Below are 24,063 nucleotides of genomic sequence, written 5' to 3' on the forward strand. Positions count from 1 at the left end.
CAAACTGAATATCATCTGAGAGAGATGGGCCTAAAAGAACAGGTGCTGGAATACATCACACTCATTTTTCTAGAGCCCTTTGTTATTCTTCTCCTGACATGTTTTAAACTATGTGAAAAACTCTAGGCTATGAATAATGCTTTGTTTAACATGTGTTTCCCACATAAAAAAGTAAAAAGAAATGGAAAACTAGGCCTGGAAGCACGACTATGCTTACTTCCTCAGTGATAAATCTGGACCATGCAGGCCTTGTCATATGGACATGAAACAAAGTTATCTTAAAAAAAAAAAAAACCCAACAAAACCCGGAATCTTCTATATGCGCTTCTTTTTGCAGTAGAAAAAGACACTGGTTAATCCACATACAACATACAGAGCAGCAAATGTTTGAGAGACAATCTGGCTTTTTCAAATGAAGATGAATCTGAGTCAAAAGACAAACTAATCAATACATCACATATCAGCCTACTTTTGTAAGAATGTGTACAAGGAACGAAGATGACCAGTCAATAGCAGATGGCTGGTTAACTGCTCATAACTCAATAGCGACCACTCTGTGTACATTAGAGAAGAGGCTGCTGAGTTCTTAACACATTTCTAAATGTATTGTCTTTGCGGGGTACAAAAGCCTTGAGTGTGGAGCTTTAAATATCTGCAAGGTGCTCAGGTGAAGGTGTTAGCAGCCAGGTTGCTATAGAGACAGTGAATCACTGTTGTTACGTGTCACTTTTTTTTCTGTGCTGGGTGTAACTTAAATTAGTGAATTAATGTAGAAATAAATCATCCTTGTTTAAAAAGTGGTTTTCTGAGATAAATTTAAACATTTTTTATACATTGTTATTGACATTACATCCTGCAGTAAATGAAAGAAGATTAATGCCAGACACCTGTGTTGGTGCTCATTAGTGAGAGCAGGTGCACACACAGCGCTGGCCTCAGGGTGCTCGTAAAAGCTGGAATGGATCAATAAAGTGTATCAATGTGTTGGAATCAAAGAGTTGAAAATAGACAAAACAAAAGGCGCAGGAAAAATGAGTGATAACGGAGAAAAACAGAAGTGCCTATTGCCACCGAATCACTGGCAGTAAACAGCAGATTCCCAGAGCGTTTCTAATCCTCCTTTCGGAAAGTGGTGTAGTTCATCCAAGAGTAGGCCACATCAGGCCCAAAACACGTCTCCTATAAACTTCACTTAAATCACAATCTGGGGATCCAGTCTGAGGTTTTGGAGCTGAATCAGGTCAGCGTTGCACCTGTAATGTACTCTCAGGGCTTAAGATGACCAATTTGAGTGAAATGTCAACTCTGGCTCAGGTACCACTTAACAGCAGGTCTGACAGAATAAGAGCTGCCTATTCTGGCAAGGTCAACAGCAACATTTCTATTTTGGGGAAACTCTCCAGGACAAGTAATTCCAAACTTTGTCTCAAGCTTCTGAATAAAACATCAGTGTGAAACTAATCTTCTGCAGGTAGTGGATTATCACTATCATAATGTCAGTCTTGATTTTAATGTTGCAGGCTACAGTAATTGTGAACAGATGTGCATGTTACATTAGCAGCCACACAGTTATAGACTGTAGGTCTTAAGCTATTGATATAGATATTAAATGATACAGATAGATAATTAAATACAGTTTCTGTTAATGATGATTTCATGATGATTGTGATACTTCCTTCATGTTTAAATAAAAATATGTTATGCTTCATTTTTAAATCAAATATTTACATTATGTTCTAGTAGTAGGCTAGTCAACATTGCAAGAATGATCAATAAATCATATTACAGCACTCTCACCTTCATCGATCAGTCTGTATTAACTCTGCAGCCCCTGATAAGCACCCAGTTCCTCCTCCTCCTTCAGTCTTCCATCACCTATCACTTCAGGTGATCTACACAGTAGTGACACCAGTCGCTTGACACGATTTTCAATTTGTCCCTCTTGTCTCCTTCCTCTCTATGTCTCTCTTTTCTTTGTCTTTTCTTATCCTGTCCCTGTCACTCCTCATTCAGGCTGCCACGCTTTGATCACGATCTCACGCCTCACTGCCACCTCGGTTTCATTGTCTATCTATTGAGTCGTATTCATCTTTTCACATTCTCTCCGGTGTGGACTCTTTCTCTCTTTACTCCCTCCTGTTCCTTTATTAATACTGTCTTTTTTTTAAGTAGACATCTATCTGGTTTCCCGAAAACCTACGACACAGTGTATATAAATCACTCCCTGGACTTTTCAGGCTTTGTGTTTCATATGTTTGTCTTTTTTTCTCTCTAATGTCACCGGCTCTTCCAGTCCTCTTCTTCTTTTCCTTCCTCTCTGTCTTGTTTTATCTTTTAAGCTTTTCTTTGTCTCCTTTCCCCCACTTCTCTATTCATCTCTGCTGTAAATATTTGATCACGAGTGCACTGACATGACACCACTGTTGCCTGCAGGAGCCGAGTGTGTTTAGATCTCAAAGCAGAGGATGATGAAGGAAACATGCGGCACTTTCAAACACACATCTGAGGAGTCTTTTCTGTGTCACATAATCCTGTAGTGCAGGTTCACAGCAGCCGGTCTCAGACTTTTTTGGTGTGCTGCTGCAGGTACAGGCACAGTTGCAAAGAGAGAGGAATCCATCCGATGAGGACATTTCATTTGAGTGGAATATCTGTTGTTGCATCTTCCACTCAGACAATTTTACTTAAGCTGCTAAATAAATAAGACACTGTAACATTACCACTATAAAATGAGCACAATTAGCATCTGTAAAGTGTTTGGTGTGGTTTTTAGTGCAGGTGCAAGCACCAAGTGGAGTTTGAGTCCAGTCTGAAAATAGCTGAATAGCTAGACATGTTTGTTCAAGGCACTCAAGATCAGAGCTGGGTGGTGGAAGAAATTCACAGTCTACCTTTGTTTGTGTGCGTGGGCTCTGGTGAGGAGCTTCTGATGGCTTCTCTAAATGTGCAACACTTCAAGGGAATGAGCAAAAAAGAGAAAAAAAAAATCACAGTGACAGTGAAAAGAAGAGGGAGACGAATCAGGGAAGCATAAAAAAAAGCAGAGTGCAAGCCTGCATCACGCCTGAGGCTAGCAGCTAAGTTAAGCTAAAGGACTATCCCACTGACCCACATATCGTACAGCCAGCAGTTAGTGTGAAACTCTAGCTTGCTAACTGCCAGGCTGCCACTAGAAAGCTGAGTCACTGAGTCCAGCAGGAAGATTTATAATTCAAACACTGACTGACCTGTAATGGAACAAAGTGAAACTCGGGAGGCAAAAACTGAGCAGGACTGAACTGAGCGTAACACTGAGGTTTGTTTGTTTCTGTGCTGTTCAAACATACATGTTTTGATTTTTATGTGCTACGGTCCAGGAATTTTCACAAACTGAAAAATGACTTTGAAAAACTCAAGACCAAAGCATTTTCCCAGAAACCATTTCCCTGGTAGTTATTGGGAAATTGGTAGACAGTTTTATTTGGAACCATTTCCTCTGTAGAGAAGCAGTAGCGGAGTTGTTTCTGGAAGGACGTGTTGCTGTTCAGTTTTCATTTTTCAGTGCATTGAGCAGCACAAATACAATTTCTTTTTTCACATTCATTCTGAGCACAGCAGCGGGAGAAATCTAAGGGATGAATATCTCAAAACCTCAGCAGATAAAACCAAAAATATTTGCATGACTTAGTGTGTCAATGGGGCAACTGACCAAATGTTTTCTTGAGATTTACTGTATCCCCAAATTCCTCTCTAGAAGAAAAACTACACTAATCATTATAGAAATTGTAGAAAAGATGAATATTTGAAATGTAAGTTGATATATGGTGTCAGCAGCAACAACAAACCCAGAAAGAACTAAGTTCAGATATTTTAATATAATAATATAGACAATATTTTATTAGATAGGCAGTTGTGTATCAACTCCCTACTCATGTTTGGCTGTAAACAAATACACTGCTCGCTCTTCTGTTGTATTAAGCCACTAAAAGTCTCAAAGACTGCAACATAACTGACATAAGTTGTTGTTAGTAGGCCTCATCTGTACCGGTACAACTGTATGTGTTCTAGAGGGAGAGACAAAATGACTATGACCAAGCAGACTGACCCTCTATACTGAGGTGAACTAAAGCATGGCGCCTGTGGGTGCCACGGCCTTCATGTAAACAAGCGGGCCATGAATGGATGTCAGTGTTCTGTAGTTTTGGTGAATGGGTGGCTGAGCGCAGCGGCGGCAGCAGCTGGTTTGGGTCTGACCTGGAGTGTGTAAGCTCATGTGATGCAGACTAAACAGTAGGGAAGAGGGAGGGAGGTCAGAGGCCGGCTTACAGGAGAGAGGAAAAAAAACAAAAAGTGGGTCACTTCTCGCTGACAGAACTGCTGGAATGTGACGACTGAATGAGCCTGTGGTTGTGATTTTAACTGTGAAGTATGAATTAATCCCTGCCTGTGAACACTCGGGGTTAGTATTTGTGTCTGTGTGTCACGTTGCATATGTCACGTTTCTGTCAGCACACTTGGAAGTCCGGCGCCTTTATGTGTTTTTGTCATTTTTCCACACAGCGCAGTTAAAACATAAAGCACAACAAGTGACGATGCAGAGATGTGGATGTGCTGCAGTGCAGTTTAGAATTTTTATTTTGTTGATATATGACAATTTCCCTTCCTAAGTCAACTGGGGAAGCTGATCAGCTGAGTGTCAGACAGTGTCACGCTGCCTCATTCACATCGTCCCACACGACTCTGAAGCTCTGCTAGCTCTCTGCTTTCTGTGCTTATTGTTCAAACACTCCCCTTTAACGCCTTTGTATTCTGCCTCCATCCCTCTCCTCATAAAACTTCAGTATGTTCGCTGCTACTTTTAGATCTTACCCTGCTTCTACTTATTCTCACGGCTGTAGCTCTCTCTCTGCCAGTTCTTCTTCCATTCTGTCACTCTCCCTGTCATCCACTTCACTTGTCTTCTCGTCTTTTTTTTTTTTTACCCCCAACTTCCCTGTTCCACATTGTTTTCTCCTCTTTTGCTCCCTTAACCTTCCCTGAGACAGCAATGATCGTTCCTGTCATCTGGTCAGCTGAGCTGTCCAGTGGCTGAAACTGAATTATTTTACAGCTGTTGGATAAAGAACATTTCATGGGGAAAAAATAAAAATAAAAGCAGGCCTGACACCACACCAGTGGTCCAAAAAAAAAAGAAAGAAAAATGATTTTGTAATCTTTTCACTGAAGTTTAAACCAGCCCCCTAAATTGGATTTATAAGGTTTTCACATGATAACAGTGATATGTGAGCAGCAGCGAGTCCTAATGATTCGGAAAAAGGTCTGAAATGATGTTCTGGGTGGCTTGTACATTAGCTGATAAGGAAGGCAACATTAAACTGCCAGATTGTGCAGTGGAGTTTGGTGTGATGTGCACTCGAGTACAAAGAGAAGAGAGAGGAAGAGAAAGAGAAAGAGAGGAAGTGGCACACATCAGGGCTGTAGCTAGGACAGCTCCCATTGTAGCAAATCAAAGCACCGCTAATTGGTACAATTACAGAGACAGGACAAGAGAGAATACAGATCAGTGTGTGTGTGTGTGTGTGTGTGTGTGTGTGTGTGTGTGTGTGTGTGTGTGTGTGTGTGTGAGAGAGAGAGAGAGAGCGAGAGAGAGGGACATGCACAGATATACAGAATAAGATGAGTCTGCTTCCAGATAACAAAATAAACCTGTTACACGTGTGGTAATAACCATAAGTGAACTATCTTCTATCTGGCAAACACATCTGATCACGTCTAGATGGAAGAGGAGAAGTTCTTTGAAGTCCCAGCGCTGGGAGGATGAATAATTTACATCACATTTACAGTATAATGCAGTCTGAGCCTCACTCAGCATTTATTTGCATTAGTGCTTATTACACCTCCTTATCTGACCCTGATTGCTCGGTGTGCTTTTCCCAAAACTACCACCGGGTCCTGGAGTGCTGTTGGTTTTATGTCTCACCGGTGCGCGTTGTGTTAACTGCAGGAAAGGGAGCAATGATCTAAGATGGAGCAAAGTGATGATCAACTGCCGGTGGTGTAGCAGGGCCTGAGCCCGGCGCGATGAGAAAAAACAAACAGTTTGTGGCGAGGAGAAGCCTCCTCTATAAATCTCTTTTTAATACCCTGCAGTCGTGTCGTTTCCCCTCACAACAATAATTCACAAACAATCCAATAGTCGCTTCTCATAGGAAGGCCTATTAGATAAAGTCGTTACCCAACAACCCCAAGGAGCTCTCACAAACCCCGACGCACACATTCACACACGGAACAGATTTACACATTCTACTTATTGAGGCTCGCACACATCTCAAAAATGATACACTAAGCAATTACTGTGGGGAAACAAAGAGCTTCAAAAGACAGCTATATGATACTACGTCTAAAGACTAGCTGACCACATACAGTGTAGCTGGTTTACCACTCACACCCATTCATACGCTCACAGGCAAGCAGCGATCATGACTTCATTCACTACCCGAGTCATCTGTGGGGCAGACGAGCCAATCCAATTCAAAACTGATATTGAACGAAGCCGCCACACAGACCGTAATCACACCCTGTTTGCCTACTCTGCAACAAAGAGAACACGCTCGAGGCTGTTTACCTCACCTCTGAATGAGATCTGGAGATATTACTCTCACCGCAGTCATTGTGTCAGACTCGGAGCAGCGACTGGAGCACTAATAACCCAAAAGGCCTCTCAGTTACCAATGTGCTCATGTGTGAATGGAATGAGAAAGCAAAAGTATTGTTTTTGATTTGGTGGTCCAAGTGGATTTCCCCCACCTGAGGCCTGCCTCCCAATAAACGCTTTGTCTCCGTCTGTTTGCACGCCCACATACACACATGATTTTATTTATTCTGTTTATGAGTTTCGGAACGCTTAGTTACATAATAAACTGTCTTAGACGGTAATTTCCAACAGGAGACAACAGTTTTAGAGTCACGTTACACCACTGTATAAAACTGCAACGTTCTGTGGTGAAATCGGTTCATTTGAGTTAATGTAATGCTTTTTCTCCCTCCATTGACCTCCATCGACCTCTGAGGGGAACAGAAAGCTATAGGGAGAGGAAGCTATTGTGGCTTATTATCTGTGTTTCAATGTAACTGTCCGAGTATGAACTGCTCCACAGAACAAGAACTGTTTTGGGGCAGCGTTAAGACAGGGCATGATGGTACATGCGTGTCTTTGAATAATCTGTGTAAAGTTACTGTGACTTGCAGGTTATCGGAATGTTTCAGCTGGCAAAGCAGCAACATTAAGTCACCTAGAAAGCCTGCAATTAATCCCTGTTACCAAACCACGAGCGCCAGATATTTTGTGCACACATGCAGATTAATGTCTCTGTGCCACTTTCTCGTTTGACAAGGTTTTTATTTCAAATGAAATGAGCATTTTTAAATGTTCTTGCTGCCTTACTTTCTGTCCGTTTCTCCCTTCCTGCCTCGGCCCTTTTCACACAAACTCCATCCTCTCCTCTTCCTTCAGCTACACCTATCAGGATGAGCCTTTCAACCTTCACTCTCCCCCCGCTGCATTAAGCTTTTGCACATTTTCAACAGTCAAACCTCATTTCACAGCACAAGTCTATATGCTTGTAGAAATGGGGCCTTTGAGGAGACTCAATATTCTCCGTATTCTCCTAGGTGGCCCATCACTCACCGTGAAATCCAGCACATGGCTCTATAAATGGAAAATGGCTGAAGTGAGGTGCTTTCAACAGCCAAAGTATGTACTTTGAACTAAGCCAAGAGTGCAGAGATTACCAAACATCACAAGTGGAAGCAGTCAGGACTTAACTAGAGGTTAAGAAATTAAAGTCTTGAATGCAGCCAAGTGTTTTTTTTTTGTTTTTTTTGTGGTTCTGATTCATATCCTAGATGACCAGCTGCAGTTTAAAGAGCAAAACATCCCATTTAAGACTGATGTGAGGCATATGACCCCTTGTTATGTATCAACAACAGGCTCCTGATGTCAGGGTGACTCACGAGAGCAGAGAACTTTAATGGTGCATTTGTGGCGACTGGGTGAAGAGAAATCAGACGCAACAAACTACAGAGAGAGAGATGGGTTTCCTCTCAGCTTTCAGCAGGGTTACAGACAAAAACACACCCTGTTGTGATATCAAATAACACCCATGGGGCTCTGCAAACAGAGGGGGAGGGAGTCGGCCCGAGTCAGATCATAAAGCGTGTTTTCATAACACACACTTTCCCTTCCTGGCAGGTGTGTGTCCATGTGTGTTGGTGTCCATGATGTGTGTCTAAGATCTTTTCTAACAAGCTCTTCAAAGAGTTACTGTTTAGACTGGGAGGGGAGGAAAAGCCTGTCTCTTCTCTCTCATAACGCACTCATGTAGACAGACAGTGGGAGTATCGGAACATAATCCAGAGTCTCCTGAGAGCAGGGCAAGCCATATTCAAATACCTAAACCCAAAGCATGCAGAGTTTGGACGTTTGCAAACTGCTCTCTCTGAACTCCTCGCCCTCTCAAATCCACTGTAAAGCACAGCTGGTTTAGGCAGACACAACAACCTCACGACACAACAATTCTAACAGCAAAGATAAGTGATGGCGCTCAAACAAAAACCTGTAATTGAAGCAGCCAAAATTACAGCGTTGATAACCTGTAAGGGCCATATGAGAAAATAATTACATCAGGTACCTAGCCCCAGAACTCCCCAGTAATAATAGTAAAATTAGACCCAGTAATGAGTCCTGTAGCTCTTTTAAAGTATTGGCCTATTATAATAAACTCAACTTTACAACTGAGCTAAGCGGAAAAGTTTCAGTGGCTTCACACTGACGACAGACTTTTTTCACATCTCTGTTGTTCATCTTGAGAGATCTGACCACATGCTACAAGATGACACCGCATGATGAGGAGATTTTGCCCGTCCTGCTGTTTTCATCACTACCTCGAATTTTTTGCGGAACAGAAGGAATCTCCTGAACTTTCACTCAGTCCGCTGTCAAAACAGAGGACATCAAATACACAACCTCTGAATTTACAGAATTACGCAAGTAATTTCTAATCTTAACACAATCTCAGACGTGTGGTGACATGTCACAATAAAAGTGGACTACCACAGTTGGTTTTCCTGTTTTGGTGTTAACTGCCATTTAACTGTGGCTCTGACATGTAGGAGGATGATTCGGGTCCATGCCTATGTTCCCACAGCCTTATGTTCCCACAGCCCTATGTTCCCACAGCCCTATGTTCCCACAGCCCTATGTTCCCATGGCCCTATGTTCCCACAGTTCTAAGATTTTTCACAAAATTAGGCCTCATTACACTTACCTATCTGGACTCTATCTATCTGGCCTGTCTCCTCTACCGGGTCTTTTTACTAAACTTAATCAACTCTTTTCTTCATTGCCTAAACCCAACCAATGGTGGGACCAAAGGGCTGTGGGAACATAGGAATGACCCCGATGATTCAGCAGATCTGTTTCGCTCTCTTATTATGTGAAAGTCCTATACAGTATGTTGTAGTGTGGTATACGTAAATGTTACTTACGATCCAAGCCGTTGATGTACTTCATGGATATCTCACAATGTCCCCACACAGCGCTGACAATGGGATACAGCTTCTTGCCCTTCAGCCCTCTAAACGCCACTCCTAGATACTGTCCTTCCAACATGAAGCTCAGAGTTCCTTCGTCCATGTCCAGTATCACTAGCAAAGAGTCCGGCAGCGTGAACGACTCCTCCGGCTCCAGGAAACAAGGGTATGACGGCAGCGAGCTGTGGGACCGGTTCTTACTGTCATGGTACAGCCTGTTCCGTCCCAGATCCCAGCCCCAGGACTCACAGTCCGACCCCACCAACGCCGTGTACCCGACGGAATGTAACGGAGCCTCCGCGGTCGCCACCCCGACTACGGCGTGGGTGCCTCGTTGTCGGGCGGGCCAGTGGATCCTCCACACATGGAGACCCCTGGTGTAGCCCACACGCCCCCGGATGCAGTCCGTGCTCTGAGCGACCGGGTGGCGGTGAAATGTCAACTTATCTTCCTCTTTGATGAAGATGTTGAGCGAGCGGTCGTCGGGGTTCCACGCGTGACGCTGCTGGGTCTCCGGTCCGGCGCACGGCATGTCCAGTAGGAGATCCAGCCTGGGGGGTTTGGAGAAATCCGGGCCCCTCAGCTCCGGGTGCTGCCGGCGATGAGCCAAGGGCCGGTAGGACGGGGAGCCGCCGCTTTCCCCGCGTCCGTCTACCGATTTAATGCTGCCAGAAATCTTCTGGCCCATGGCTGCGATGGAAGGGGTTGTCAGAAGGAGAGGGGGTTGGAGGTGGGGGAGGGTGGTGATAGTGCAGGTGTGTGCTGCGCTGCGTGGAGCTCGACGTTACCTCATCAATGCGGTGGGGCTGAGTGAGAGTTCCTGATTGGAGTGTGGTGGAGGGAGATGAAGGAGGAGGTGATGAATGAAAGATGCGTGCGATCTGGTTTCATGCCACAAATATCCTCAGATAGACAGATTGGGGGGACACTCCTGTTGAGAGAAGGACCAGAAAAAAAAGAGATTAAAAAACAGATATTAACCCCTGTAACTGTTTGTTTTCAGCAAACTGGAAAACACTAGAGAATGAACAAGGGGGAGATGATTGAAAGAGGGGAAAACAAAGTATGAGAGAATAGACTGATGGCAAGTGTTGTTGGCAAATCTTTGTTTCACAGATTTTGTGTGGCTTTGCCTTAGTGGGAATCAACAATGAACAGGATGATACACACACACACACACACACACACACACACACATAGAGCAAATACACACTAGTTTCCTCTGACTCATCCTGCATCCTCCCAACAAGCTCAGGCTCCTATACCAACTCTAACATGCATTCCCCAGTAGTACAACACTGCCCAGATTTGAAGCTGGCGCTCTCCCTCATTTAGCTAATGTCATTTTAATGAGGGCTGGCTGAGTCTGCAAAAATATAAACATAACAGGAGGAAAACAAAAACACCAGGTAATAATTTACATCCAGTCCACTGTGTAACAGGGATGAAAAAGTCAGCTTGACTTCAGCCTCTCACGCTTTACAGAGAAATAACAGTAGCAAACAGTTTGTATTCTGCAATATATTTTTTTTATAAAATAAAAAATTCTAGTGAGCAACAACCATGGGATAATATTGTGGTTTCATTTTTAGAGTGTAATTTCCATTTTCATGTAATTTCCAGTGTACTAGATTAGTTTCCTATGTGGGTGTTTTTAGTTTTACTTATGTTTTTGATCAGTTTCTATTCAATTCTCTTCCGGTTTTGGTTTATTGGGTAATTGAGTTTGTTAAAAGAACAGATGAAAATCTTAATTATGTTTTCATGTAAGTTTACACATGAATAATGACAATGGCGAATACACACCTTCTACCTCTTTGTTCTAGTTTTATACGTGGTAAAATGCAGTTTTATGTAATTTGTTTTGATGGTCTGTTGTTTCAATTAACACCATATGATGTCACATAGTCAAAGAAAAAAAAAAAAAGATCATCTCACACAGAGTTTTGAGCGGGTTTAGCTGACGTAGTGATCTCTTCCAGGAACAGCAACTGCTGCTTCCTGTTCACGGGAAAAGAGTCAGTAACACCTCGGGCCGATAGGGAAGTGGATGACGAAACCCTATTTCTCATGTCGTCTGGTACATCTCCCACCACAAGCCACAGAGCAGCGTTTATTTTTATGTGTCTTCGTTGAACTGACGCTTCTTCTGGTAATACAGTCTCACACCTCGCAGTTTATTTACGTGTCAACACCAGGCTGCCTATAGATACATCCAAAGAGTCAAACAGACGCTCTTCCCAGACGTGGTTACTTCAGTCTGGAGAGCCAAGAATATTGAGCTGAACAGACACTTTAAGGGGCATCGTAAACAAAGGCGACTGCTCGTCTTTCAAGGTGATATTAAAATATGTACAGTGTTTTTCTTTTTAAACCAGATACTGATGACACATGCACAATTATAGCCACCGAACCAGTCTTCTACCAGACCGCAGAGTGAGATCATGGTGTAATTCTGTGTAAAACTAATGTGACTGTTTGCATTTTCTCCATTCTACCTCTCCTCTTCTCTCTCGACGTGAATGAGGTCATGGCAGCTGGCAGCCAATGTGTGCCACCACTCAGTTCACCACTCAGCATGAGAGGGTTCAGTGCTCGGACACACACACACACACACACACACACACACACACGCAGCTGCCTCAGTGTGTGTCATCACGGCTGGCAGGTGGGTTCAGGGTGGACCCAGCTTGGAAGATTCCAGAGTCATCACAGAAAAACACTGTTTAACTCTGTGCAAACTCCCCGTGTGTTTGTACACGTCTATGTGTGTGTGTGTGTGTGTGTGTGTCTCAATCTCAGCTGGCCGAGTCTAGCGCCACACGAGAGGATGACAATCTGGCATTACAGGCTGCCATCAAGGAGGCACTTGACCTCTGACCCCGTGTTGCCACGGTCACCATTGCGTGGGTAACCTCTCAGTAGGCTGGTGGCGGGCTGGCGCGGCGTTTGCTTCTGTGAATAGCAGCAACATGCTTCCACCATCTGTTGTTTACTCTCCCTCCCTCACTCCATCCCTCTCTTCTCCTGCAGCCAACTCAGTGAGGACCGACTGCACTTGTTCCCCCCTCCCTTCGTCTCCACTTTCAGCTGAGTTAGACAGGTATGGAGACACAAATGCAAAGACGCACATTTCCATAATTTAGTAGGCTATACTAAATGGCAGGCATTGATTGGCATTTGATGTAGAGCTGCAACCAATTATTCTTTTCTTGACTGACTAATAAACTCACATTTTTTACAGACAGACAGACAGATAGACAGATAGATAGATAGATAGATAGATAGATAGATAGATAGATAGATAGATAGATAGATAGATAGATAGATAGATAGATAGATAGATAGATAGATAGATAGATAGATAGATAGATAGATAGATAGATAGATAGATAGATAGATAGATAGATAGATAGATAGATAGATGAGTTTATTTGGAAAATTGTTTTCACCATTCACCAATAACATTTCACAAGTCTATACAGTATATTATTCCATTTGTCCAACCAGCACACCAGTCTTTGTCACATAAAAACCCACAACCTTTAGAAGCTGAAACAAGATAATGTTTTCTGGTTCTCATAACACAGTAATTATCATATAGCTACTATATGATAATGATACAATAATTAGTAATTGTTATATCAATAATCAGTGATATTAAATTAGAAACTGATGTAGACGCGTTGTCAAATAGTGGAAGAGGATTAGATAAGCAGGCAGACAGGAGACAGACAGACAGACGGCAGTGTGCACCTGGTGTGTGGGCTGGACTCATCTGGCTTCTCATGCTGCACTACTAACAAGCTCCAGTCACTAAAAAGCTTGTAAGGGCTTGTGTGTGTGTGTGTGTGTGTGTGTGTGTGTGTGTGTGTGTGTGTGTGTGTGTGTGTGTGTGTGTGTGTGTGTGTGTGTGTAACATTGTACAAGAGAAGAGTGTTTGTTGATGTGTGTGTCTGCCTCAGACTGTGTTTCATTTAAAACTCTCCAACGAGCTCTGACTGGGCAGACAGGCTTTGAAGTCACACACAAACACAGACTCACACATTTGGATAGGAAACTGCTGAGGAACCTCTCACTCATACTGCACCACCCTCAGAGAACAGACCAGAGATGTCTGTGGGCTTTTTCCACACCCAAAAGCACCAAATCCCTAAATATGAACATATGAGTTAGTTAGTAAGACTTCCACATATTGTTAAAAAAAAAAGTTGCTGTATATGACTATATTTCTAGTTTGTGTGTGTGGGCTAATCAAGGACAACCAGTGACCCACAACACCCCAGAGAGTGAGGAGGACTAATGGTTACACAGTCATTCAGCCTTCCTGTTTCTGTGTTGATGCATGAACGTCTGGTCTGAGAGTGTGTTTGCGGTGTGCGCGCTCGTCTTTCATCTCAGATCAGTTGGTCTGCAAGTTATCATCGCAGCCACCTGCAGACAGACCGACAGCAGCAGGAACAGCTGCTGTTTTCACCATTAACACCGTTTAGTGGAGACAATGGGCTTGTTTAGTGAGTCAGATGTAGCTGTAAGAGTCAAATGCCAAGAAAGACATTTGAAAGGAATATTTATGACATATTATTCACTTTCTGAAAGACTAACAATATGCTCATCTGTTCAATAAACAGTGCCAGGTAACAGTTCTTGAGCTAAGCTTATATAAAGACTGGCTCTGTTCAGAGGAAACAAAACTAAAAGTGCAAAATGACAGTCTGAGGTTTTAAGAGGGACTATTTCTTGACCAGACTAGTTTCTTGTTGTTACTGTAAGGTTGCCATGCAACCAACAGAGACCTCAGGCAGCCAAGAAAAGCTTCTCACTTTTCACTTTTTTAAAGGTTTAAACAAAAACATGTTAATGAGTGAACTTTGGTTTTGACTTTGCTACTTTTGGACATTGCCAGGCTGAGTGTTTCCTTCATTTTCTGCTCTGTTTATTAGATTGGTATTTTTCTTCAAGAACCTTAATAAACATATTTCTTAAAATGTCAAACTATTCCCTCAAAACATTTTCATTCTCCTTAAAGAAAACAGTTTACAAAGTTGATCTAGGTTTCCACCAAACTTCATGATTCACCCCCACAACACCCTGGGACAAAGGGAACAGTTATTTGGAAACTCAGAGCCATGAAACATTTAATAAGCTGCAAGTAAAACTTTTTACACGTCTGTTCTGAGAGATTCAGCTGCTTCCTCTTGAAATATTGAGCATCTTTTTCTTAGGGAATGGCTATGAGTCTGCATTAAAATATGTCAGCAGTTTTTTTTTTGACTCATCTGTCAAGGGTCGGTGAACTCAAATTATTCTACAGAGCAAGGCACTTGTTTTTTGTGCTACTTGTGCTTACTTGCTGGTATGTTGGTCAAGCTTGAAATTCAACATGAAAAGTCATAACAAGGAGATGAATTTGCAGTTTGAGACCAGGCGAGTGCCAAACAGATTTCATGTGCCTCATTATAACTGACAGATTGTAATTTCACTCACCCCTGTTCTTCGTCTGCCCTTTTACGAACACAAAAGCTCCTAAACTCTGACCGTATCACCTCATTCCTACCATTGCACTACAGATTTGTAGACCACTCTGACCTTATTTGAACCTCAACTGTCACAGTAAATTACAGCAACTTTGTCTCATTCCTGTGACACCCGAATGAATCACAAAGCGGTCACTTCTTCCACTTTCCATTCCTTGGGGCGGCGTTTGTATAAAAGGGCTTACACGCCGTCACAAAATGCACAGCAACAGACACAAACACACACATTTATATAATATCTCTTCAGAGCAAGCAGCTGTACCCACTAGATTAAACAAACTACCGTCCCCTCGACATTGCTGACATTCATTCCTACTGAGGGAATCCCTGGGTGGCTGAAGATGCCAGCGTTAGACATAAACTGTAGCGTCTGGCTCCTAACAGGATGTCAAAATACAGACAGACACTCCAAACTTATCTCGCAGCTGATGAGAAGAAGTGGTGCGCTCACATGGACATCCCTGGACTTATTAGGCATTTGTGGATGAAGGCTCTTTTATCAATGTCTCTCTTTGTAAATTTGACTGTTTCCTCACACATCTTCTCTCTTTCTCCTCGCTCATTTTCCCCCGCTATACTTTCTGTCTTATTCCCCCTATCCATCTGTCTCTGTCCGTAGTCTCTCTGAGTTTCTCTTTGCCTTTACTGTACCAGTAAAATCCACGGAGACTATACAGCCGAGCTGACATTCTCTGAATCGGTCCTTCAGGCACCGCCATCAAATGCCACACCGAATGCCCCAGCGTCTACCACGCGGCATGGATGCGAGCTCAGCATGCAGAGAAAAAGCAAAGTCTGCAAAACACTGAACACGAGCAAATTCACACACAGCTGCATCCCGGTCGTCCACAGACCTCCTCACACAGGGGTGAAATTGACTGCGTTACTTGTTGTGGAAGAAGAAATGACCTTTACGCACAAGCTGATGGTTGCCTTTGGTGAGATTTCCCTGATGCATCACTTCCATGTACTCTCCCTTCGTTTTTTCTTCCATCAGTCTGAACTCTTTACGAAATAACTTCCCCCAAATGAATCATGTTCCTTCCCGCACATCTTCTTCCTCTGCCTACAATTATCTGTTCTTCTCAGGAAAAGAACATTCCCACTGTAAAAATTCCCTCATTTCTCATCTAAGAAGATACTTAACTTCCATTCTTGGTCATTTGCAGGAACTTGCACTCGATAGTTTCCGTAAAAAATGAAATGCACTATTTTTAGACAGGTTGTAACACACAAGCTGTATGAACACACAACGTTGTCTGCTCCTAAGTTCTTATATTTCCCTCATGCCTGCTGTGACATCTGAAATCCATGGTGCCCTAAGGGGAAGACCATTAGTGCTACAGCCTTACGGAAACCCTATTAATCTGTCAAACACACACATACATGGATACATGCACACACACACACACACACACATATATATGCTGTATATACACACACACACATGTAGAAGGCCTTGGCAGTGCCATCCATAAACCTCTGTGGAGTTGCAGTAGATTCAGGTGGCAGATTCACAGCCCTAGCAGTAATGAAACTGAATCGAATCTTGCCTGAATATGACGCATTGCTACATCACTCACTTATCCTCCAACCCGCCCTCGCAGGAGCGTGATGACACACCAACACATGATTTCTTATGACATTTCTACATTATACTGTATAAAGACATTTTTGTGGATGGTTAAGGGGCTAGGAGTTTAAAATATTTAGTTTATTAATTAGTATTATTAATGTTAGGTTATTTATCAAAAAAATGAAACTAAATTTCATCTATTCAATTGAGCTATTTTCTAACTAAAGCAGTCACCAGCCAACAAAGAGACGTTTCGAAAAATGCTAAACCTTTATGAGCATTTACTGCCTTTTTTGTTTTTCACAACCATAAAATTAACATATTTGAGGTGAGGACAAAAAAAAAGCAATCTGAAGCCGTCACACTGGCATCTGGTGACTTGGGAAGTGCATTTTTCTCCCTTGTCTGACATTTTATTGACTAAGCAATTCATCAATTAGTCAAACAATAATCAAGAGATAATGGGAATTCTTGGAAGCAGAGCTCTATGACACACACACACACACACACACACGCTCATGTTTTATGATTGGGGCACTTGCCTCTCTCACCATAGGGCTCTCCAAAATTGCTCTGTGTAAAGTGGAACACGAGGCGACTGGACAGAGAAAAGTACATCTACACAAACATGCACACACACAAACAGCATGATATTGAGAATCCTCATTGGGGTTCTCAAATTACAACAAACAGAGGAGAAAAAAATGAAAAGAAAGAGAGGGAGGAAATTAGAAAGAGTGCCTAAATAGAGCAATTACTTAAATAAAAGGCTTAACAATAAAAAAAAAAGGCTGCGGTGGAGGAAGGCTGCGTGGATTTGAGTGAAATAAAGACAGCAAGAGAGAACACAAACAATGGAAGAGATGGAGAGAGAGAGAGAAACAGAGGTCAGCAGCTGACAAAACAAAAGGGTAAAGTCAGAAAGGAGAGCTGCTATCTCTCTGTGCCAGAATGGACCACACAAACACACCCTCCCACCCCAATCCATAGACTAAACACAACACAGGGAGAAAAGCTACTGCAGGCAAACGAGGAGCGAGACGTCAGATTAGGAGTGTTTGTAACGTATAGACAGACAGTGTGTGTAAAAATAGAAAGCAGGATCTATCCTATTATTGTATGTGAGCGGGGGGGGGGGATCCTAGGGGTAGCTTATCCCAGAACTCTCAACTCTCCATCTCCACTGGACAAAAGCAGACACACACACACACAAACACTCACACACACACAGACATACAGGGCTATCCCGGCTGGCCAGCTGGGGATTCGAGACCATTAAGAAAATTAAAGGTGACAGAGGATGAGAAAGAGGAGGGAGAGAGGGAGGGAGGGAGGGAAGAGGAGAGACCCGAGTGCACAGTAGCATCCACAGGAGAGGAGCGTGTTGTCAAAAGGTTAACAGCAGCAGCAGGGCTGATCTGGTCTAATGTAAACAGACTGAGAAACTAATCGTACTTACAGCTACTTTAACCCTCAGGCGTGTGTGGTATATGACTGTATGAACTGTCTAAGCATCACATCACATAGAGCTGTACAGCGTTCCTTCCACAAGTAAACTCACACACTCTACTACTGAAATAGCAACAATCTCTTTTTAGATGAGACATATTTCAGCGATGACACACTAGGCTACACCTTGTAGACTACACAACAACAGATCAAGCAGCTTACGGTGAATCTCCAGAGACTCCTCTCTTGTCTCGCGGGCGTGAAGCGGATCAGCCCGAGTCCATGTTCAAATCCAAACGGCAGCCAAAACACAGCTGAAACTCCTCCCGGCCGGCGGTCGGCAGCCAGAGAGCCCGAGGAGAGAGGAGGAGAGGAGGACAGGAGGACGGAGGACGAGAAAACCAGCAGCCTGCGAGTCAGTCTGAGACAGAAAGAGAGAGAGAGAGACTCCCTCTTTCCTCACAGGGCTGCCCACCTCTCCCTCCTCCTTACTCCTCCCTTGTTCCCTCCCTCTTTTCCCTCCCTGGAGCTTATCTGTCCTGAGGCTATCACTTCTTCCTCGTCCCCCTCCTCAACACACTCCCAACTCTAATGTGTGTGTTTCCAAGGCAGTGTCGTCACAGCCGCTGACAGCTCCAGCTCCGAACAGACTTTCAGCCCCACTCTTGTCTCAGTTCCCCTTCAGTCTTTCCGAGAGAGTGAGTGCGAGCGCACACAGAGAGAGAGAAAGAGAGAGAGAGACATGAAGGGCTGAAAGCCGATCCCCTCTGATCTCATCAAGCAAAGTTACCAACAGCAACCAGACCGGCAGGCAGCTGAGAGAAACACCCGGTTCCTGACTCCCCCCTTTTTCTCACAAAGAGCTCACACCGAGCCAAACCGAGCCAAGCTGCCCCCTCCCCCCTCTGTTAGGAGGCACACACACCGCCATACACACACACACACACACACCTACTACACGTGCTGCTCATGCTGCACGAGAGGAGCATGTGGCATCAAGGTGAGAAAGACCCCTTGTGTTCCTTTGTGTGCATGAATTTGTAGTGGTAAAGTTGGAAAATACAAAGATCACAGAGAAATGTAAGTCTGTGAAAAGTCAAAGGTTACGCCGGATTTGCAAGTAAAGTGTTGGAACTCTCGAAAGATAAAATTACTCATGAGAGAAACTTCTCTCTCCACTGGGTTAGATTATTGTTTCAGAGTACAAAGTGTTCCTTTTTCTACTTTACATCTCTGCAATCAAAACATGACATCAGTGACAGTTTTTGTCTGGGCAATGACCTGCTCTGTTTTGTGCTGCCCCCCCCCCCATCCCATCGTCATAGTGTATCTGAACACATCTGCACATTACTGCATAACTTGGCTCTGAGGTGATGTGATGATTAAGTTCATTTATCAGCCTCTTCCTGCAGCTACATCAGTCATTCACAAAGCCGGGGAAGCGAGGACACAGCATTTGGAATAACACATGCTTTCTTTCTCTTTCACTACAATATTCATCTCCATGTGGCATTTGAAAACAAGCCCCACACACACATGCACAATGCACACTGACACAAACACAAACACATGAAATGTCCTCCAGCAAAAGGAGTGTTTGTGTGTACAACTGCACCATACCATACAGACACATGTGTACAGTGGTGAGACAGACCTAAGTGTTTGCAGTCACACAGGACTGAGGCCCAGCCAGCTCACTTCCTGTACGGACTTCCTTTTCCCAAGACTATTGCAACAACCAGCAGGGACCCCTCCTCCCACTCTGTCATTATTTTATCATTCTCAGACATCTACGATTAACAAAGAAAATGCATTTAATCAGCCACTGGTGCAGTCAAAGGACACACAGTGGCCTATCTAACACACACACACACACACACGGTGTCTGCAGATGTTCAGCTTAGTTTGACTATATGGCTGGCTGCTTATGTTAACAACTGGTCCAAGCCAAGAAACAGGAACATAAGCCCAATAAAACAGTAAGTTGTTTTTATGCATTGGTTTTTCTATGAATGAAACAAACCAGGAATATGAAATAGAAATATATCGAAGTGCTTTGAGGTGGATTGTGTTGATAAAAGAGCGTAGCTAGCTGTTTACAGTCTTTGTGCTAAGCAATCAGTCTGCTGACTGTAGCCTTGTATTTACAATTGTATAGCCCACACAGGTTGATGTTGTGCTAACTGTATGACAGTAAGAGTTCTGAAAATGTGGCTATACAGAACTGAAAAAGGGGTCTTAGCTATTGTTAAAAAAAAACAAAAAAAAAAAACAACGTATAGTATATCAATATTTTTCATATGATTTTCTAAAGATTTCACTGTGGCTACAGTGGAAAAGCACAGAAACCCTCCTAGGTGGTGGACTAGTAACTAGAGTAGTAACTAAGAGAAATGTTTATGAATTTTGGTGACTGTGGTCCCTGAGTGCATTTTGTGTGAAAGAGCAAATGATTCACAGTTTGCTCCACATGGACTTCTGTTTTGCAGACCATGTTAAGAGTTTTGAAAATGACTTCAGTTTTGACCAATTGCTGTTGAAAAAAAACTGTAATGAACGAATAAGAGAAAATTGAAAACGTGAGGACACATAATCAGGGTTTATCATCATATTCAAAAATAAAATTCATTTGGCTCAGATTTTCTCAGCACCAGAAAGAACATTGGCACGTTTTCCAAAAATGTTGAACTTTTAAATTGAAAGTTATTTGTAGAGCGTGTAAACTCCTTGAATTTAGATGTAAAAAGGTAAAAAGAAAAGAAAAAGAAAGAAAGAAAAACAGGAATGTATTGGGCTCAGAAGTTTCGGCACAAATGTTCACAAGTTAAAGCCAATCAATTGGCCTTATTCAGACCGAGAGCTGGAAAAGAGGAAACGTGCAGATCTGCACAAACACTCCCTGGCAGCTATGGATCACCTGAGGCCGACATATGGGTTAGACACATAACCTGACTGGTTATTCTAGACAGCAGCCGCTGTAGGTCAACGGTTTTGAATGTAAGCAGTCACTGTAGGCTTAACATAATACACACAGGTAGAGAGGAGGGAGGGTTTGAAGTGAGGCTTGAAATCTGGCAAAGAATCTGAGGCTTCGTTTTCATGAAAGTCACGCTGCTGCTGCTGTGAGTCCAAGTTCAGGTTTTATGGTTTGGGAAAATATTTCACTGATGAGTTTCCCTCTGAATTAAGGGATGTACCTGAAAAGTAATGCCTTGTTTGTAATTTAAAGCAGCTGTGTGCACATGAAATAAGTTCAAAGTCTTGGTTGTTTACACTACAGTAGTTTAATTGCTATAATCCCATCACTTCTATTTTGTAATCCTTGCTTCACAGACCCATCAGTTCTTCAACAAATGCCAATTACATGTTGTTTCTTTAAGAAGAGGAGGCTGGTTGTATGATTCTGGCTTTGTAATATGACCAAAGGAGTTAACCAAGCGATGAGAAAAAGGATCAGCTTTAAAGACACGTTTAAGTTCTGTGCATACGGCAGCATCCTCTGCTTCATCTCATTATTTTCCCGCTGCTAATTAACAGTTTAATTTACATGTAGAACACAAACCCACAAACTCCCACCTCATTCTGCCGGATGAGGCTTTTCTGGGTTTTAGTTTGGGGCGGCTTTGCTTCAAACCAGTGATCACCGAAATTGATTGTGTTGTCTGGCTTCACAGGTTTCTCATATACTGTGTGTAAAATCCCACTGAGAGTGCACGCTTCCTGATAAGATCCTTCGGTGTTTAAGATAGTCCACAGTACATTTCACCGTTTTAAAGCTTTATGTATCTGTGATATGATTTTGAAAGAGTTTGATAACCTTGTTGTAGCTCACACTGTCGTTGTCCATTTGTGTCAGTATTTTAATTGTCAGTTCACAGCTGCTCAAATCTAATTCATGTACATTTTTCTTTTTATAGTGCAGTCTAATAAAAAGGCTGGGACTCACCTCTATCCTTAAAGAAAAGGATGGCAGATACACTTTGACATTAAAGCTTCAAACAGAGGACTGCATCTGCGGTACATCCCCCATCTTCTCAGCTGGACCCCGCCATAAATTGCCCCCTGATTTTCTACCTCAAGGCACATTCACACTTAACGGACCCCATGGGGTCTGGGGACACGTGTGTGTGTGTGTGTGTGAGTGTGAGTTAATCTGCAGGACAATGGGGGCCCTGTCCTCGCCCCACACACACAGAATTAGGGCTAGGGGCCTCACAGCTGAGCAGCTTACTGACAATAGAAACTGGAGGCGTGCATGCATGTGTGTGTGTGTGCGCGGTGTGTGCATGTGTGTGTGTGTGTGTGTGCGTGCACTGCTTCCTATACCAACACACGTGTCAAACACAAAGCCATCCAACAGTCCATGGCCCAGGGGAGAGGGATCGACAGAGAGGGATGGAGAGTGAGATGGACAGAAGGGAGGAACAGGAGTATAGAAGAAAGGAAAAAGGGAGGAACAAGGGTCTCAAAAACGCAGCCTCAGGGAGAAGGACGGTTAGAGGGAGAGAAAGAGGAGGAGAAGGAGGAAAAGAGGAAACAGTAGAAGGTTGAATTACTGTGTACAGATGGCAGAGAGAAAGCATCAGGGGCACGGCCTGGTCTGGTCGAGGTGATGGAGGACACACCGGCTCGTTTTGTGTTCGAGCAATCAGCTGCTCTTTTCACATGTGAATCTGAAAACACTGAAACAGCAACAGTCCTGCACATGTGAGAACCCTGACTTCAAATAAAAGTTATGTTTTGGAAAATAAACTTACTAGTTAGAGGTTCAGCTACATTCATGGTTTTATGGAGGGTTTACTGGCCTGGTGCAGTGGCACTCAAAGTCACTGCAGGTAACCAAGAAATAGTCAAACAACCTAACCCCCCCTTACGTTACCTAATTCTCTGTAACTTAAATGACCTTTATTTTGGTGTTTTGCACTGTAAAACAAAACAAAGCAAATAAATTAATAAATAAAGAGCCAACATTCATCATCTGCATAAATCTACTTCCCTACTTTTTCTCTGTAAGTTGCAGCATTTCATCTTGTCTCAAAAACAATGCTTTGTGTTCCTGCCCCTTTTGCTTCAGTCACTTTCCTAGCCTCCTTCCTGCTGACTGAACTAGTTTTCTTCTCTTTTGAATCTGCTGCTGATGTACTGTAAAGGCGCACTAACTTCATTTCCCTCGGTGGCTGAACATATTATTCACACAAATTTTCCAAGATCATTTCATGCTGCAAATCGTCAGGCTTTCATCAGGCAAATATAGTTCAAATAACAATTATTAAATGGTGCAAACACAAAGTGGTGTTGACACTTTTGAAACCTATTACTTAATCATAGTTTCAATCATAAACCCATTTCAACGTTGGACTAACCTCATCAAACCCAACTCTGAGTTTTATGGCCCCTTAAAGGAGAAATGAGCTGTAAAATGTCCTCATCGTTCCCTGTGAGGACACCGTGTGATGACGCTCATAAGGAGACGAGAGCACAACTGCCATAACTGCGGGAACACAAAAGGAGAGGTTCACTAAAACACACAGTGAGCTGCCTCTTTGCCTCTTACACACACTGGTATACACATGCTGGCCATCAGAGTACAGCATTCAGCCTGGCTGCACAATCAATGATGGTAAATGGAGGCAGCAGGAGGGACGGAGAGCGATCTGCAGCTTTCAGCCCCCCACTCCCACCCCACCCGACCCCTCCCATCTCTGTCTCTTTCTCCCCCTGTCTCCATTAAAACACAACCTTTCCATGTCTCGTTTCATTATAGGAAAGCTTAGTGAGTCACTGTCTCACTTTGTACAGAACACAAGCACTATTCAATGACACTGTCACTGGGTATCATGTCCTTCCCTCTCAGAAAGCTCTCTCTTTCTCTCAGGCCAGGTCATCAGTAATGACGACCCTTTGTTTGCAGTTCACAGTTTTGTTTAGATC

General features: G+C 43.1%; 1 protein-coding gene across 1 annotated transcript in view; it reads right to left on the reverse strand.

Moving 5' to 3' along the window:
• LOC146970653 (SPRY domain-containing SOCS box protein 4-like) overlaps positions 1-24,063 on the reverse strand; it is a 55,127-nt gene that overhangs the window by 26,948 nt on the left and 4,116 nt on the right. The window contains exon 2 of the mRNA XM_085804130.1: positions 9,526-10,501. Coding sequence (XP_085660256.1) covers positions 9,526-10,258 — 733 coding nt within the window. The 5' untranslated portion in view covers positions 10,259-10,501. The remainder of the gene's footprint in view (positions 1-9,525; positions 10,502-24,063) is intronic.

Source organism: Trachurus japonicus, chromosome 17 (assembly GCF_045865225.1).
Source record: "Trachurus japonicus isolate A0001 chromosome 17, Traja_1.0".
Taxonomy (NCBI): domain Eukaryota; kingdom Metazoa; phylum Chordata; class Actinopteri; order Carangiformes; family Carangidae; genus Trachurus; species Trachurus japonicus.